At 32.1% G+C, this 18,890-nt stretch overlaps 3 protein-coding genes across 7 annotated transcripts; all 3 read right to left on the reverse strand.

Moving 5' to 3' along the window:
- Nucleotides 1–536: 536 nt before the first annotated feature.
- Nucleotides 537–6,571, reverse strand: LOC107007801. 3 transcript variants are annotated; one of them, XM_015206589.2, is made up of 6 exons: nucleotides 6,212–6,571; nucleotides 5,902–6,091; nucleotides 5,708–5,805; nucleotides 5,098–5,454; nucleotides 4,853–4,954; nucleotides 537–1,932 (listed from the first exon to the last, which is right to left on the reverse strand). In XM_015206589.2, the coding sequence occupies exon 6, from the start codon at nucleotides 1,898–1,900 to the stop codon at nucleotides 746–748; it is 1,155 nt and encodes a 384-aa protein (XP_015062075.1). In that variant the 5' UTR covers nucleotides 1,901–1,932; nucleotides 4,853–4,954; nucleotides 5,098–5,454; nucleotides 5,708–5,805; nucleotides 5,902–6,091; nucleotides 6,212–6,571; the 3' UTR covers nucleotides 537–745. The 3 variants fall into 3 exon arrangements, with proteins under 3 accessions (XP_015062075.1, XP_027774129.1, XP_015062077.1); XM_027918328.1 differs by having other exon boundaries at nucleotides 5,746–5,805; nucleotides 5,902–6,571; XM_015206591.2 differs by having other exon boundaries at nucleotides 4,884–4,954; nucleotides 5,902–6,571.
- A 140-nt stretch (nucleotides 6,572–6,711) lies between these two features.
- LOC107007802 (actin-101) lies at nucleotides 6,712–9,627 on the reverse strand. 3 transcript variants are annotated; one of them, XM_015206593.2, is made up of 5 exons: nucleotides 9,480–9,627; nucleotides 8,843–8,912; nucleotides 8,123–8,516; nucleotides 7,212–7,825; nucleotides 6,712–7,095 (listed from the first exon to the last, which is right to left on the reverse strand). In XM_015206593.2, exons 2-5 carry the CDS (start codon nucleotides 8,900–8,902, stop codon nucleotides 7,030–7,032), a joined length of 1,134 nt encoding a protein of 377 aa, XP_015062079.1. In that variant the 5' UTR covers nucleotides 8,903–8,912; nucleotides 9,480–9,627; the 3' UTR covers nucleotides 6,712–7,029. The 3 variants fall into 3 exon arrangements, with proteins under 3 accessions (XP_015062079.1, XP_027774139.1, XP_015062080.1); XM_027918338.1 differs by having other exon boundaries at nucleotides 9,295–9,524; XM_015206594.2 differs by having other exon boundaries at nucleotides 9,374–9,520.
- A 7,695-nt stretch (nucleotides 9,628–17,322) lies between these two features.
- Nucleotides 17,323–18,093, reverse strand: LOC107027428 (vacuolar iron transporter homolog 4-like). The gene has a single exon (XM_015228600.2). It carries the CDS (start codon nucleotides 18,028–18,030, stop codon nucleotides 17,392–17,394), a length of 639 nt encoding a protein of 212 aa, XP_015084086.1. The 5' UTR covers nucleotides 18,031–18,093; the 3' UTR covers nucleotides 17,323–17,391.
- Nucleotides 18,094–18,890: the final 797 nt, after the last annotated feature.

Here is an 18,890-nt window from a genome sequence, read left to right on the forward strand (position 1 = left end):
AAGGAATCATTAGCTAAAGCTGAGAATAACTCGGTAACCACAGACGAAAAACCAGAAGCAGCAAAGGTATCAGATGAAACTGATGCTAAACAACCAGCTGCTGCTGAAGAGAAATCAACATGGACTCTAATTCAACTTTTTCTAGTCAAACAAGTTTTTGTTCTACATTTTCCTAAGGAAGCTACATCGAAAGTTGGTTACAGAGTCTCAAAGGTTAGAAGGCATGAAAAAGGGCAGCCCGGTACACTAAGCTTGCCAGATCACAAGGCTCTATTGTACGTACGCAGAGTTACCTTGCATTTCTCCAAGAGGCAGTTTCCACAACACAAATCTATGACCTCCTGTAAAATATCTCACAAATCTTAACCAGTAGCCATACAAAAAAAGTGTAGCTATAGGGCCTTCTCAATTTCTAGACAGCAAAAGGAAAGAATGATTTAACATGGACAAGGTCAGACAGAAGTTCTGCCAGCTCTAGCTACAACACCACCAGTAATTTTCTGAAATGTAATACAAAGTTCCAGTCAAGCAGCATGTAGTATCAAAACCATCATAAATGAAGTAGCCCAAATTAGTGCTAATAGAGTAAAGGTAGAGTTATAAGGCCGAACATAAAAGTTTCCACATACTACACTGAAAGATAGTAAACATGAACAAGAAGAGAAAATACACATTGAAAGTTTAAAAGAAGGTGCTTCAAGACAGAAAAGTACAGACCACATAAACTGCAACACTGGTACATGATTCAGACTAAACGCTGCTTTCCACCACATTTGAGTTCAAGCATCAGTTGCTGATTCTCAAGCTTGATAACCTTATTATCCAGCTGCATCTTTTGTAAACCCATGTCTTCTTCACTGCAGGAAATCTCCAAGTTGACTCTCTGCTTCTCCAATTCCAGTAATTTGCCCTGAATCAGTAGCTTTTGTTCTTCCATTTTCTGTAAGCGAAGGAGAACATGCTCATCCTGTATTTTTTTCTCCTTGTTGTTCAAAGAGAGTTGAATCCCATTGCTATTAGGATAAAGCATATTTGGATCTGGATCTAATGTAGCGGTACCGTTCAGGGATAAACGGGCCATATGCAAATTTCTTTCTTCGCCTCGTGCTTTCCTTTTTGCAGGCATATGCTGCACCAAATTTGGATCTGCTGTAGTGTTATGGTCCAGACTTTCTTCTCCTCCTATATTCCTCTTCAAAGGCAAATCCTGCGACATGCTTCCAGTTTCATATTTATACTTACCTCTCACAGCCCAAAACACAGATTGCTGAACCACCGGATCATGGGGAAGGAACAATCTATTCTGATTGTTGTATGAGCACATTTCTTCATAGAACAATTGTCTGCTACCTAAAATCTTGTTCATTTCCTCTTTCAAATCATTAGGTAGGTCCATCATTTCCAGAAGCACAGGGTTCTCCACAACATTACATGCAGTACCTCTCCCAAGTACATCATTCAGTCTCCTGAATTTTTTGTTGAGATCATTAAACTTATCCTCACATTGCTGAGGTGATACACAATAACCTCTTTCAGACATAACACAGGAAATGGCCCTCCATTTTCCCTTCTTGACAAGAACTCCATTGCTCAAAGCATCTTCTCCGATGTAAGAAAGAGCAGTAATCAAAAGCTTAACCATGTCATCTGACCATTTCATACGCTGATACACTGGCTGCTTCCCTTCAGTATGTCCAGAGACTTCTCTTGCATCATTCAAACCCTCATGATAAGATTCAGGCATCTCAACTCTATTGAGTCTGACAGCATCAAGCAACTGCATTTCTTGGGGGGTGTCTTCCATGTTGCTTACACCAGAGGACCTCACTTGTGGAGCATGCTGCATAAGAACCACTGGACCCTGGTTAGGGTAACCAGCTAGATGGTGATTAACTTGCATTGATCTGAACAAATCCCACGGTCCACTTAATCCTGGAGTTACAAAAATCAAGACGATGAATCTATGTTTCACATTAACACAGCAAAAACATACTAAAGTAAACAACAACTACACCTCAATCCCAAGTAAGTTGGGGTTGGCTATATGAATCATCACTCTCCATTAATAAAGAAGAACAACAAAAGACCAGCATAATCCCACAGGTGGGATTTGGGGAGGGTAGAGTGTACCCGACCTTACCCTTACCTCATGGAGGTAGATAGGTTGTTTTCAAAAGACCCTCGGCTCAAATAAGGTTATATCAAAATCCAGTAGACAAGAAAAAATAAGGAATCAAAGATTTTATAGTAAATAAGAAGGAAAGCATTACATAGCATTCAGAGAAAAGGAGCAGTATCAACAGCCAAATAACGCGATAACTGAAACACTAGAAACAACAAGTAGTAACATGAACCGAAGGAAAAGGGGTTACAAGAATAATGCTGCTACTACTGATAAGGAAGGAGAAACAGATATATCCATTAATAAAGCAAGTAAAAAAAACACATGATTTTGCTCATTCATCGAAGGAAGGGTATACAAGTTCTCAGAATTAAGTTTATGCATAACAAAAGATATAGAAAATGTGGATTCTCGATTTACTAGATCTGCAACTAGAAAGGGGGGGTAGTAAGGCTAGGAGACATAGAATACAAAGTACGTAACACTTTAATCCTAGAGTTAACTTACAAAAAGAACTCATGTTATTTCGATGGAAACAATAGAACTACAAGAAAAATTCCTAGTTATGAAGAACTAACAAGAAAGGGAAAGAATTGATTCAAACACATCATACCAATGCAGATACAATGCAAAAAAAGAAGAAAATGAATTTACTAAGTAATATAAAGTAATCTTTCAAGCCTTTAAATATAAGATTTTGATTACTTCTAAGGAGGAGGCACAAGGGACTACTGAGCGCTCCGTGTAACACCTTGTTTTCATCGCCTAGGAAGAAGAGAACTTAATATAGAAGTGAGGTTTGTAATACGAGGGCCGTTGCTGATGACAACTGGACGATGGTAGCAACAGGTGGTTAAGTGACAATGCCTTCACACATCAGCTCACTTAATCCAATAAATGAGAGTGGCAAATACGCAGCATAGCAATCTTGGAAAAGTAAATGCCACATACATTCTGGGGATTCTCGCCCCAACCCACGAGCCTCTCCCTAAAGTGCTTTTCCTACCAAAAAAATTAAAAACTACTTCGGACACCCACAACATTATGTTGTCGTCCTATTGCAAAAAAAGTCTCACACGGTTAAATGGGGAGCTGATGTGGGGTTTATACGATCTTGGGCTCTCCCACCTTAATAGCTAGTTTTTGGGGTGTGGTTCTCCTTGGATTGTATCACATTGTTCTTTTTTTATGACAAGGGAAACTTGCAGCCGCTACCTTTGGGTGTGCACAGGGTAAAACCCTTGCTCCTATGCAATAGCTAGCAAACCACATAGGAGAGGTAACCCGCACTAGGAAAGCCCGGTGCGACGAGCTCGACCCACAAGGCAAATCCTTTGCTTTCGCTAGCAAGGGATTTCGAACTTGAGACCTCCAACATGGAAGTCCCAAGCCCAAACCATTCCGCCACCCCGTAGGGTGGGTTGTATCACATTGTTTGGAGAATGACTTCAGGCAATACATTTATATCAACTCACAACCAAGTGGATAAAATTGTTCTCAACTTCAATTTTACCCTAAGGCAAATGCTAAATTTGGAACATAGAATATCAATCTTAAATGCACCCTTTGATAAATATAGTAGAGATGACAAGTAGTGCCTACTGGATCTCAATGCATATATAAGCTTTTTTTTTTTTAACAGGTAACATAAGCATATATAAGCTGTTGTTTTTAATAGCTGTTCATATTTCCTTTTGCTTCTCCCATTTTATCCCCCAAATGTATCTGAACATGATTAAGACAAAACTAGTAGATAAAGATATAATGGATAAACAACTTTGTCAGAGATATGAGGTGTAGAGGTGAGGAAAAGATTTCGATCATCAAATCTCTCTCTCTCTCTCTCTGTGAGAGAGGTTAAACTCTCAGCAACTTCAATCCCAAAAACAATTTTTTTTCTGTTGCCTTGCTGGCTACAATCATCATCCAAGTGCTGACATCCCAACCAGGAACTTAAGTCATTATACAAAAAATATAATGTTATCAACAGGATGCACCACAGGGACTGATGTGGTTCAGTAACTGAGTAATCTTCCCTCAAGAAGTTCATGATCCCTATAACTATTTAACTTAGCTTCTTACCCTGCTTAACCATTTATGTCTCCTCTGTTTCATTTCTTGGAGTGCCTCTTCTTAAATTAAGCCATCACTAAAGGTTGTGAGCCTAGGTGTGTAGGGGTTAGGCTTGACCCCTACCATGTCTATTCATCCACAAAATGGTACACAAAATTTGGGGGGACATGTACCAAACCTCTAACATAGAAAGGAGCTACATAGTGCCTCTAATGATTCATTGGATAGTGTATATGATGTCCTATGGTGAATGAACAGGAAATATTCCGGTTCGCAAAAAAGGAAAGATAACAGAGAAACTAATCAGCATTTAAAAGAAAAGAAATCAATAGAGGGGAGGAAGAATAAGAGACGCACAGGTAATGAGTTTAGGTCATAGTAGCGAAGATGATGGATATTAATTCAACTATCGGAACCAAAAACACCGGAGTACATTTAAAATTTACAGCTACCAAAATTTTTGTCTTGTAAATTTTACAGCTACCAAAATTTTTGTCTTGTAAATTTTACAGCTTCTCAATTATGATCTTAACAAACCAATAACAGAAGTAACTGGAAATTAATTAGATAATTAGATAAATAAACAAGAAAATGAGTGCTTTGTTTTATGATCCTATATCATGCATGAAAGCATTAGGCACTTAAATTCATTCATACCAATGAAAAGCACATGCTGTTGAAGCTCTACCTCAGATGGTCACAAAAGAAATTTAAGCCATTTGGTACCACATTTCTTGATACAACAACTCTAGCGTGCATCTGATAAGACCAGAATAGTGAGTTAGTTCACTTCTTCTTTTGATAAATAATCTACTTCCGTCAATATCCAAAGCAAAGGGAGAAAGATAATGAAGAAGGAAGCATGCATATGGCATCTGAATGAAAAAGGACAGCTCACTTACAGTTCCCTTGAATGAGCATGGAGTTCTTGTTAACTGTTTCTAATGTCAGAAAATATGGTTCAAGCCTCATGCACCACTTTCATATCTCAGCCTTCAGAGATGCAAATACTCAATCTGGTTTACCTTTAGGTCACATTATCTCCACAGGATAATGGGCTCGTTTTCTCTAGTTTAAGGCAGGGAGGGTCATAAATTCACGTGCTTCCGCTTGTTCCTTCCTCTTTTAGAAGCACAATGTCATATTAGAATCTTTATCTTGTGATGACTTTATCTGGTCCATTGCTTTTAACTGTCCAGCCTAGCAACTTTCGAGGTCATGAGGACTACAGGAAGGTCAAATACATCGCCACAAACCAACTGCAGCAATCAGCCAAGAGTCAATACATGGTACAGGTACAATCTAAATAATTCCTGGAGAAACAACTATTTTGAGCTCAAAATATTTGTATAGATTTATCCCAAGCATATCAGTTAGACACCAAGTGTTTCACATCTTTTACAACCTATCTAAGACATGGCCTTTGAAACAGTCTCCTAGTTCTATTGTTTGAGTTAATTAAGAGACTTGCTTATTTCCAATATAATACAGCTCAAGCCCTAAGCAACATACTCTCCATTGTACGAAACCGTAGAAACTAGAAGTTTCACCATCTTCTCTTCCATCTTATCTGCTGTCATCCCATGTCACAGGGAAAATTTAATTTGCTTCTGCATACAAATGTCAAAACTGTAAGAATGAGTATGGATTCTTCAAAATACAACAACATAGATAATGTACCAACTCCTGCTCATCTCTCCACATACATTATGCCTAATAATTTTCTCCGAACTAGTAGATTTCTCATCATCACTTGCATATTTTCTGCGGTGCCAAACCGTAAGTTGATATACTAGTGGAAATATGTCTAAAGGGCAAAGGACAATCCTTTATAATAAGCCGCCTTTCAGCATCTTGGAATGACCATTTTCCATAGCAGTAAGCTGAAACCAAAACCTGCAAACCTTAAAGATTAGCACCCGAAGGAGGTTTCTTGATTCAATAACATGAAAAGGATAACCCAACAAAAGGGCAGCCCCACAACTCTGTATCATGATTTTGAATTAAAAATTGAACCTTTTGCATTGAGAGAACACAAAAAAAAACTTGGTTTTTCATATTTCTCCAAATAAAGTAAAAAAGGACATTATATTAACCAAGTAGAACACATATCCTCCATTAACGCTTCAATCTTTGGGGTGGAAGTGAACACCCAAAAATATAGCGCATCTCATTAACCTATGCCCCTTCTGGGAATTTGATTAGTCCCTTTTTTTCCCTTTTCCACAGATGTCATGTTCGAGTCTTCGTACACGAGAGCATTTTTGTTTTAATATTTTTCAAGTTATTATATTTCGTGATACAATTAATGTAAAAAAGTTTGCCTTATGTACAAACTAAACGTTATCTTATTTTATATTAAACTTAATGCTGGGATTATATATCATTTCGTTGCGTGGCCAACCAAATGACAGGAGGTGCAAGGGAAAATTCTCTTGAATCCGCTTAGTAAAAGTTCTGATTCCGCTGCTACTACCTCTCAGTAGTAAAGCATGAGATGATGCAGAGACACCATATACAAAAGATTTTTAAACCATGAACTGACATTATATTAGTCGGTATACACAGAAAAACAATCCAAAAATACAGAAGAACAATGAAATTAAAAGCAAGGAGGAAAGAAATCACCTCTAAACACCTAAAACAGTAACACTCAAATGACATTAAGAAAAGATTGGGTACAATCTAAAAGCTTACACCCTATTATCGCACAGTATAAACCTTCGTCTTTATGAAACTCAAAAACATTCCAACTTTAACAAACTCCTGCTGAGAACTACGACCGAACTGTTGAAGCAGATCATGAGAAGATTGAATTCCGTTCATCGATCAGCTTAGAAGCATTTGCGGTGGACAATGGAAGGGCCAGATTCATCATATTCACCCTTTGTAATCCACATCTGCATTAGTTCAAAGAAACAAAATCAGCAACAATCCCAGCTAAAATACATACAACTCTACAAGGCAAGAGTTTTGAGGAAACGTCTGTGGTATAGGTTGTTATGTTATGTATTACCTGTTGGAAGGTGCTGAGAGAAGCTAAGATAGACCCTCCAATCCAGACACTGTACTTCCGTTCAGGAGGCGCCACTACCTTGATTTTCATACTGCTGGGAGCAAGAGCGGTAATTTCCTTGCTCATACGATCAGCAATACCAGGAAACATTGTTGTTCCACCACTGAGAACAATGTTGCCATAAAGATCCTTTCTGATATCTACATCGCACTTCATGATGGAATTGTAAGTTGTTTCATGGATTCCAGCAGCTTCCATTCCCACAAGTGACGGCTGAAATAAGACTTCCGGGCATCTGAACCTCTCTGCTCCAATGGTAATCACCTGACCATCTGGTAACTCATAGCTTTTTTCAACAGCTGAGCTACTCCTGGCGGTCTCCAATTCTTGCTCATAGTCAAGTGCAACATATGCTAGTTTCTCTTTCATGTCGCGCACAATTTCCCGTTCAGCAGTAGTGGTGAATGAATAACCTCTTTCAGTCAGGATTTTCATCAGACAATCAGTAAGATCACGCCCGGCTAGATCCAATCGAAGAATTGCGTGAGGAAGGGCATAACCTTCATAAATTGGCACTGTATGACTGACACCATCACCAGAATCCAGGACAATACCTGTTGAGATAGCCAACAGCATATTTAGAAAGGGATAACTTGAAGATTCAAAGAAAACCATTATATGGCAACAATCACAGGCAGTATCTCCTCAAAGAGGAAACACATATTGAACTACATCAGAACCATCCATAAGAACTAAAAAGCTCGAATGAAGTCAAGATCACCAGACTTCTCTCCATGTCTGAATCATTTAAAAAGTTATTTAAACAATAGTGCAATTGATGCTGACTGTTAAATTATCAATCTACTAATCAGAACTTTGGTTGTAAAAGAAGGGTAAGACTCATGTTGCACCTGTTGTACGGCCACTGGCGTATAGAGACAAAACCGCCTGAATAGCAACATACATGGCTGGGACATTGAATGTCTCAAACATTATCTGTGTCATTTTCTCTCTATTGGCCTTGGGGTTCAAGGGTGCTTCTGTAAGTAGCACAGGGTGCTCATCAGGAGAAACACGCAATTCATTGTAAAAGGTATGATGCCAAATCTTCTCCATATCATCCCAGTTGCTTACTATTCCATGCTCAATGGGATACTTTAAGGTGAGAATACCCCTTTTTGACTGAGCTTCATCACCAACATACGCATCCTTTTGACCCATCCCTACCATAACACCGGTGTGTCTAGGTCGACCAACAATACTAGGAAAAACAGCCCTTGGTGCATCATCACCAGCAAATCCAGCCTGCGTGAAAATATGTCAAAAGAGCCATTAATTAAAGGAAGTAGTACAAATACTCCCAACCATCTGAACCATAATTTAAATTTGAATTACAAGGGTGCATAGCTTTAGCAGCTCAAACCAATGGGGACCAAAAGATCCGTTTGAAATATAAGATATTATTATGCTAATTTACGCAATACAACCAAAAGACTTGTTCTGATAATCAAACCAATGGAGACCAAAAGATCCGTTTGAAATATAAGATATTATTATGCTAATTTACGGTCAATACAACCAAAATACTTGTTCTGAATTCTGATAGCTTCAGAGCTTAATCACAAACTAACCTTGACCATTCCAGTTCCATTATCACAGACAAGGGGTTGAATATCTTCTGCATCTGCCATCTTTTAAAACCTATCAAAAGATAAAATTAGTGAGAAAAGATGAAATTAATAATGATTAGATTTTACAGGCCACGCATATAGTATGTATAAAAAAGAAGACACACAATAGTAAGAATTATATTTAATCAACTCAATAGCTAAGCCTCAAGCCCAATCTTGAATATGAAGATCAACTAAGAACTACCCTTCTCCAGGATGAAGAAATTAAAGTAGTAACTTTGATTCATAAAGATAAACCTAAACACCCAGCGTCAAGTTGGTATCACAAATTGAAGTACAGATCTTGATCAAATTAAACTTGTAACAATACTAATCAAAACTTTCCATATATTTGCAAGTAAGAGCATGTACTATATATATATATTAAAAAGAAAAAAGACACAATAATCTACGCTTCAAGAATTATATTAATCACTCAATTTTCTGATCAACTAAGAAGAAGTAGCCTTGTTAAAAAAGATCCACACCCACCGTCTACAAATTGATCAAATTTTTATCAATAAATCAACTGAAAACAGGACCAAGAAACAGAATTCTTTGCATCAAACGTAAGGAGAGATAGAAAATAGTGAAGTACCAGTTGATGATTATAGTTATAGAGAGAAGAAAGAGGCGTTGTTGAAAATGAAGAAAGAAATAGTAGCGGTTTTCTGTATTTAAAGCGGTGAAAAGTGTCGCATGGTTTTGGCTGCCAACTACAAGGATCATTCATCTCATTTAAATTACTATTTTATTCATCAAAAAATGAGTATAACAAGTATTTTAGCACTAACAAAGTAATAAAAGTTGATTCATTACGTATCATTTATTCAAACCAAACAGTAAGTGTATGATTAAAAGTAATCTATTCTACCTAAATATCGAGGGGTTGTTTGGTATAGTGTATAAGAACAACGCATTAGTAATGTTTTTATTAGTAATGTCTGCATTAGTTATGCAAACAATATTTCTTATACATTGTTTGATTTGATGTATTAAAAATATCAAATCTCGCATAATTTCTATTAAGAAATATATGTTTACAAAAATAACCTTCACACTTTATTTATTTGTATGCTTCCTTTGCAACAAAGTTTTTTGTTAAACATCAAAAAATAATTCTTTGATAAAACACCAATAACTTTTCTTCTTCTTATTTTTTAGTGAAAAGTTTTTAAAAATTTATCAAATTTATCGTCAAAATAGTAAAAATTGTGATTAAATTATATTGAAATTAAAATATTATTTTTTTAAAAAAAAAATACTCAATAGGCCATAAAGCCTATTAAAACGCCACCACATAAAAGACACTATAAAACAATCGAATAAAAATAAAAACTTAGGACAACAAAAAAAATGAATAGACTTTAAGGGTAATTTTGTAATTATTTAATTGAATACTTAGAATTTTTTGGTATTAGTAATATTAGAATTTTTTTTGTATTGTATATAAGCTCATTTATCGTGTTAAAATACTATGTAATAAAAATATTTAAAAATTTTTTATATTAGTAATATACAACTTAATACACAACATAATATGCATTAATGATATATGACATAAAAAAGTATATCAAATAAAAGATATTCGTAATACACACCTAATGTATGCCTTGTATTTTCTAATGTATCGTTATAAGTTTGAGATGAATGATAGTTATAAGTTTGGAAATTAATTTGAGGAACATCGCTATCTTGCTGACCAAACTATAAACTACTATATATATTTAGGCTGCTTAATTCAGATTGATTTTTCTCTTATAAATTAATATATAGTGTTATTTTGTTGACCACACTGTAGAAGTAGAACAATATTTTGGCTGATTAATTCAGTTTTTCTTATAGAAAAAATAAGAAAGAGTTAAAATTACAATTAGTGCAGTATTTATTGACGGGGCATGTGCTATTGTCAAAGCTTTATTAATTATTACAGTACAGGTTCACCTTATAGGACTATGAACAAAGCAAAAGATTGTCAATTATTTTAAATGGACGGCTATAATATATAAATTAATAAGTTTGAATACAAAATATATGAAAAAAGAAAAAAGATGTGAAAGCAAAACTTTATATTTGCTAGAAAAAGAATCCAACAAAAAACATGTGGTCGTCCAGTCTGGAATATTGAATTTCCACGTCATTCTTATTTGGTACTAAACGTAGGCCGGTGGGTTGGTCTACCTGGCAGCCGACCATTTTCTTTTTATCAAAAGTTCTCTTGACGCCTACTTCGCAATTACTCGTATTACAATGCAGATATCAAATATCAAATTAAAAGTAAAAAATTATATAAGTCTAGATTGTGAGATTCACTTTATATATTTAAAAAACTTAAAAATATATAATTTCTTTAATAAAAGTCATATTTTTAAAATAAGAATTACTTTTATTGCAAAGTATTTTACTTTTAATGTGTGATTTTATAAGGCAAATTCCATAGTTCGTTGGTTATTATAATTATTTATTTTTGTTGCTATACGAACTAGAAAATATATGGTGGTGTTGGTATACTTCTCATGGAAAAGGAAGTAAATAGGTGAGCTTTTTATTTTTTTAATATATAAAATAAAGTATAAAAGTTTGTGGTATACTTGTAAATTTAAAAGGACTTTATAGACTTATATTTTGGTCTAAAACAAGTTTTTAGAAGATTTTAGGATTTTATTTTAAAATTTTCACAAAAACTGGATAAAATTTTATAGATATAAAAGATTTATACAACAAAAAATATAATTCAAAATCGTTCTTTCAAAATTTATGATCAAACAGATATTAAATTAATCATACTGAAGATTACATGTGTGTTTGGCATTTATATAAAGAGTCAAAGTTTAGAATTAGTAAAAACTTCGATTATTCAAGTATTGAACTAAGGTTGAACCGGTTTCCTTCTTCTTCTTTTTAATCCGAAAATAAATGTTGAATTCGGATTAATGATATAATCATGTTTTTTTTTCAATTATAATCTAAGTGCGAGATATTTAACTAAAATAATCAATATATTAATGAGCTAGTTAAACAATCCAAATGAAATCTTAATATCGTTTCGTTGGGAATAAGTTATTTCAGAATTAATTATTATGGGATAGCTATTTTGGAATAACTTATCTCATTATGTATATGAAATAACTTATTCCATCACTATGATATAAATGATGGGATAAGTTGCTCCAGACATTGCAATCAAACAAGATGCAAAAATCTTATCTCTTACGCGAAACGAAAAGATAAACTATTGCTTATTGGTTGAAAAAACAGGCCTTATTTGTGTGTAATATATTTTCTCTTTATTTTAAAACCTTGTCACATGAATAAAATGACAAGAATTAAATAATAAATTATTAAATATTAATTAAAGATTCAAAGTATTATTATCTCCCAAAAAGTATTTTCTACCACCTCCCGCGACTATCTCTCCTTCCTTTTGCTTTTTCTAAAAGAATTTCTTTTAGAAAATATTTTTAAAAATTCGTACTTCATAGTTCAGCCCCCAAAACCACCCACTCATTTCAAAAAAAAATTGATATTATTTTAAAAAAAAAAATAAAATTTACCCGGCCCTATTTAACTGTTCACTCTAAATTTCTTTATTAACTTTTTTTATTTTGTGTTATATATGTACATATATTTTTAGATTTTTTTTTATATTTGCATATTGTTGTTATTTTAAAAAAAATTTTGACAAGTAAAAAATATTTTTCTAAAAATATACGTATATATCTAACATAAAACGAAAAAAATAAAAATAAAGTGTTAAGTGGGATGGGATTATCTTTTCAAAACAATATAACAAGATTTGAATTATTATTTGAAAGGGGGGGAGGGGAGATGAAAGTAAAAATAAAATGCTTTTTATAAATTATTCTTTAAAAAGGAAAAACTAAAAATAATGGGGGTTGTGAGGAATGTGGGTGGGTGAGAAGGTGGAGATAAGTACGGTGAGAGGAAGTGCGTCGCGGAGCGGTAAGAAAAATATTTTATATTTTATTTTATTAAAAAATTTCTTTAATTTTTAATTTTAATTAATATTAATTATTATTTAATTTTTGTCGAGTGGAATGTTTTGTTTATATAGAGTGTAATATGTCAATTTTTTAAATTAAAAGAATAGTGTGTAAACACACCACGAAGAAAGTGTAATAAAAGAGAAATGTGCGTTTCTCAAACTATTAAGTGATAATTTATATATGAAATTCACACTTTAAATAATTTGGGTATCTCTACTTTAAAGGTAACTAATTAAATGTAAAATAAATAACTAATTTAAACGTAAGAAGAAAGAATCATAACAAAGAACTAAGATGAAGCTAGACAGTAATACAAAGGTTCTAATGTTAAAGAATGAAAAAAGTCCACATCGATGGTTAATGAGATGAGTGGACTCCATATAAAGTTTGGACAATCCTCCTCCGTTTGAGCTAGCTTTTGTGGTATAAATTAAGCCTAAGACCTAATTTAAAAAAATGAATCAAGTCAAACTACGATAAATAAATTATGATTGAGATAGTATTATTTAATCAAGAGTTAGATAGATTGATAGGTGATTGGGGGCTAATTAATTTTCATAGCTTAGGGACCCTAGTAATTCAAGAAGTCTAATTTCGGGTCCAAAAGAAGAAATTGCTTATTGGGGTGAAAAAATAGCTAAAATTATACATAAGACACAAACTACCCGTTTATGCATGGATAATTTTTCAGATATTTCAAATATTTGAAGAATGACTCAATTACTTATTTGTCTATGTAAATTGAAAATTTGGTTTTTTAAGTTTTTAAAATTTTGATTCACAAAATTCAATTGTATTCTCATATTCAAACATAATATAGTTGTGAGTTGTGACTATGTATCATAAGCAGAAGTCATAAATGGAAGAAAAACTTATATAAATATACTATTAATAAAAAATATTTAGTATTTATAGCAATTACATTTTTCTTTAAATGAAAGCAGAAATTTTGGTCATTTTAAACAAATATTGCAGAAACGAAAACTAAGGTAAAAATAAAACCAAAATAAAAGAATGCCCGTGGATTTGGGCAAATTATTTGGTTTGGGTTTTAAAGTAGAGCAACTTTCACCTATAGCAAATACAAAATTTATATTTGTATGTTATAGCAAAGTTTGCATAATTGCGCTCCATATTAAATATAAATATGTATAATTTGATATACATATACAAAGAAATCAATTGTATAATTCGCTATACATATACAAAAGAAACCAATTGTATATAAATAAATTGTATAATTTGTGTATGTATAAAACGAGAAAGAGAGAAAGACAAAAGAAAATTGGGCAGGAGAATATTTGTATTATATAATTATAAGAGTATAGGACGAATATATATATGTATTTGCAAGTGTATATACAATTTTCTCTCGCTTTACACAAACGCAAACACAATTATACATTTCGTTTCTGTTTGTTTAAGCGATCAAGGCGAGGGTGGCAAGCGAGATCTGGGATAGGGGAGAGAGGGAAACGAAAATATATGTATATATATAATTTTTTCTCGCTTTATACAAATACAGACGCATTTTATACATTTGTGTTTGTATAAAAGTAAGAGGAATCGAGCGAGAGAGGGAGAGTAGTGAGCGAGAGTTTGAGGGAGAGAGGTTACTTACAAACAGTTTGTTACATGGCGTAATTAAATTAAAATATGGTTATAACATTTAATTTGATTTATTAGTTTGTCATTATATACCATTTTCCCTCTAAGTAAGGGCTGAATGAATTATTATTAGAGAAAACTACATAAATAGGTCATAAAATCTAAAATAATTACAAGTTTATATCCAAATTCAAAATAATTGTTGAAATATTCATTCTCTCATAAATAATTACAGTCCATATCCCTATTCACTAAGGGTGATAATTTTCGCTTAAGTGATACTAAATCGGTTTATATATTGTATTGGTATCATTAAGGTAGATAATTTTTCTTAGCTGATACTAAATCAGTATATATATACTGCGTTGGTATCATTAAGGTTTTTTGTTCAAAAATTACTTATTAGCCAATGATACTAGAGTATATATGTATATTGTTGTGGTATTTTTAATGTTTCTTGTTTATAAATTACTCATGTCAGCGAAATTATCAGCTTTAATGATATCAATATAATATATATGATACTAATTTAGTATCAGTTAACCGAAATTAGTAAATGGGGTATATAATGTAATTATTTAATGGGGTATATATTTGTAATTATTTTGCTTTTGAGAGGTATTTGATTATTTTCCCCTTATTATTATTTTATATAAAGAAGAGTATTAGAGGAACCTGATTCTTTGAAACTCTAATTAATTTTAAATTGTGGAACAAAATAATTTTGTGGAATTTATCTGAATTTCATTAGTTTAAAAGCTAATTATCTTCATAGTATATTCTAATTAAAGATGGATTATTGGGAAGGCAAAATTGTCTGGAGAATGATTTTAGAAGTTTTGATTTTCAAATATAATTATATTAAATTGTTTCAAGTTGAAAAGGCTTGAAACTAATTAAACCGTGGAGCCAAATTGGGTGTTCAACAATGTTTCATATCGAAAAAATTAGGAAACTCTCCACTATCTAAGTGAAAATCTGCTAAATATGCATTTTTTCAGTGAATTGTTTGGATCATGTTTTATAGCATAAATTTTTCATTAATTCGTGGTGAAGAAAACTTTTATTTCTAGTAGGATTACGTAACAATGCAAACTTTGAATTTATTATATGTTCAACAAATATTCTCGATCACATCTCCCGATAAATAAGTTAGAAAAGAAAGAAAAATCACTGGTAATACTTTCAAGGAATTCATCTCCACCGGTACATATATTTCTTGAGTCATATTTGAGTTGTTTTATAGCTATAATATTCCATTTGTTTCTTTTTCATAAAAGATATTAGTGACACTCAATTTTGACCCTCTACAATATTGATTAATTACTAAACTTTTTCAATTTTAGACAATTTAAAATAATTAGCTTTATAAAATTAAAAAAAAAATCAAGTTATTTTAGATAATTGTCATTTTGTAAATAACTAATATATATTTTTATATTTAAAATTCACTAATTCACAGAGAGAACACTTTTATTTCTAGTTATGATACATTAAAATTTTACTACACCCACTTCAATTGAAGTATGTAGCATAGATGAAATTACAAAAATAAAAAGTGTGTAGCATATATGGATATGATTACTATGTCCAAGCCCAGTCTATCAAAATTGTGATCATAGTTGTACATCTAGCCCAAGTCCAAAATCTTTTCTTTTCTTTCAAAACATATAGAGGGGTTACAAGTATATGTGATTTTTTGTGAATTCAAACTTAATTTTGACCTTTTATATTAATAATAGTGGTAGAACGTTATTTATTAACATAACTTCTTTAAAGTTACTAAAATATTTTAAATATTAAATGAAAATGGTTCAATAAAGAATGATACAATTTCATACACGTTTCCCAATGGACCTCTAAAAATTAATTTTTGAAGTCATTATCATATTAAATTAATACAATTTAATAAAAAAATGAATTTATTTTATAAGTTTCATTTTTGGTATTAAATTTAACTCGAAAAAGAAAACATTAAAACAATTATGGCGGACGGTTTACGCGGTGCAGGTCTATGCCTGGTTGGGGGGAAGGGGGGGTGGCGATTGAAAATGAAAATAAATTTACAAACGGGACAGATTAAAAATTTTACGAGTTAAGCTCAATATATCTCAAACTACGTACCCCATTGCCATATATCCCTACCTATTTATTAGTTTAACATAATGCATTTCAGTCTATTAACAATTGGAAGATATGAACTCATATTAATTTATGATAACTCTTGTTAAAATATTTTCAAAATCATTTTTATTTGGTATATTATAATAGATAATTGTACATAAGAAAATTATTAAGTACTAATTACAGAACTGTAAAAAACAAATAAAGAAATTAAAATTAAACAGAAATTTGTTTGAGACGTACCGAATTAACATCATTTTTGCTTATAAGGAGCCAATTATTTGTTTGAGTCACGTAGCCAGTGTTTCCTTTCCTTCCAATAATTCATGAATTCAATATATGCAAACATGATATCTCTAGTCTATGTCAGAAATCATCTTTTTTCTATATATAATATAAGTAACGAACAGAAATTATGAGTATTACCGTTTATAAGTATATATATATAATCATATGATACCTTCAAATTTTAATATTGACTTTTTTTTTGAAATTGGAATAATTCGAGTATCCACTATCACCACCTTTATAAAAAGAAAAAAAACAACAACATTAAAGTAAATAAAAGGAAGAATTTGGCATAATTTTTTAAAAAAGCACAACAAAAGGATTCTTTCATTACATCATCAAATTGACTAAAAATCCTCACTCAACATACATATAATTATAACAAGGGAAAAATAAAAAAGAAGAAACATCTAGTTATACTGGGACATGACCTTTAATTTATTTTAACGTAAAAAGTAAAAAATTATATACTATAGTTTTTAATTAAGCATAGATTCCAGTAACACCAACTAATTTCGTAAATCCAAAAGTGATTCCCATAGCCAACCATCCACCAATCAACACTCTTAATGAAGACTTAACCAATGGTGCTTTCCCTAAGTATGCACTTAATCCTCCAAACCCTAAAAGTGCTAAACTAACAACACCAACCACAACTCCTAATCTCACATGATAATCCACCACAAAAGCAGCACCTAATAAAGGTACAATTGCACCTATTGCAAATGCAAAAGCAGATGCACCTGCAGCTTTTAAAGGACTAGGCAACTTTTTCTTTTTTTCTTCAAACAATTCCATTGCGTTCTCTCTTTTAATTTGTGACATTTCTATGTCATACTGCGAATAAACGGACACAAATTCACCTATAGCCATGCTACATGCTCCTGCTACTAGCCCCGCGATACCGGTGAGGATCATAGACTTTGAATCTTGATGAATTGCTCCTATTCCCATCATTAAAGATGATGTTGAGAGTAATCCATCGTTTGCACCTAACACTGCTGCCCTAAGCCATTGTGCTCTTTTTGAGTAATCTACTATTTCAACTTCCATATTGGTTGATGGTTTTTCTATGTCATATTGGTTTTTGGATAATTCTTGGATATTTGTTATGGATGCCATTGAAGAAAAGTAGTAGAAATTATATATAATGTAAACAAAGATATGGACAAGTGTGGAGAGCACACGCCTATTTATAGCACGAAATAAAGTTGTGGAGACATGAAAAGAGGCTTTTACCGGTGGAGTGTTTATATAATGAACGAATCTGATGCATTCACATTATAATTGTTACTCAAATATATACTCTCTCTGTTTCTTTTTAAATGTCACATTTTTAGTACTCTCACGTTAAAAAAATTATGTCACTTTACCATTTTATCTTTATTTAATGTTTTCTTACGTTAATTTTTCAATAAAGTAATATGCTAGAGTTAACTTTTCACACTATAATTGTTACTCCTTTCGGCTTCCGTTACATTTTAGTTATCATGTTGAATCTTTTTAAAGTTATATTAATTTTCAAAGCTAAATTAAATTTATATTAATCATTCAATATTTTAAAATAAAATTTTAGATATTCAAAAATAATGTGAAAGGTACTATAAATTGTAGTAACTTTTTTCATATTAATATGATGAAAAATACATTTTAATATGTTGATCAAATTCATATAGTTTGACTCTAATGAAAAATATGTCAACTAAAAAGGAACGCAGGAAGTAATTTAATTATTCTACCCTCCTTTATATCTTAAGATATATATATAACATATTTTCAATAAATATTTACTATATTGAGGTGTTTGTAGTCTTCAAAATAAATTATTATGTACGAGGATAAAATAGAGGAAAATGTGAGGAACTACTTTTGTCTTCAACTTCTAAAATGACAAATAATCTGAGACAATTATTTTTAGAGACCAAAGGAGCTTGTAAGATAGTACTTTTTTTGTATAATTTGTCAATATCTAAATTATAATC

The sequence above is a fragment of the Solanum pennellii genome, chromosome 1, assembly GCF_001406875.1.
Source record: "Solanum pennellii chromosome 1, SPENNV200".
In the NCBI taxonomy this organism is placed as follows: domain Eukaryota; kingdom Viridiplantae; phylum Streptophyta; class Magnoliopsida; order Solanales; family Solanaceae; genus Solanum; species Solanum pennellii.

Bases quoted from the DNA above. Each gene is read 5' to 3' on its own strand.
- LOC107007801 (XM_015206589.2), bottom strand. From the start codon at position 1,900: ATGCAAGTTAATCACCATCTAGCTGGTTACCCTAACCAGGGTCCAGTG.
- LOC107007802 (XM_015206593.2), bottom strand. From the start codon at position 8,902: ATGGCAGATGCAGAAGATATTCAACCCCTTGTCTGTGATAATGGAACT. The intron at 8,517-8,842 runs GTTAGTTTGTGA...ATTTTCACGCAG, and splicing joins ATGGAACTGGAATGGTCAAG to GCTGGATTTGCTGGTGATGA. The intron at 7,826-8,122 runs GTGCAACATGAG...CTATCTCAACAG, and splicing joins CGCCAGTGGCCGTACAACAG to GTATTGTCCTGGATTCTGGT.
- LOC107027428 (XM_015228600.2), bottom strand. From the start codon at position 18,030: ATGGCATCCATAACAAATATCCAAGAATTATCCAAAAACCAATATGAC.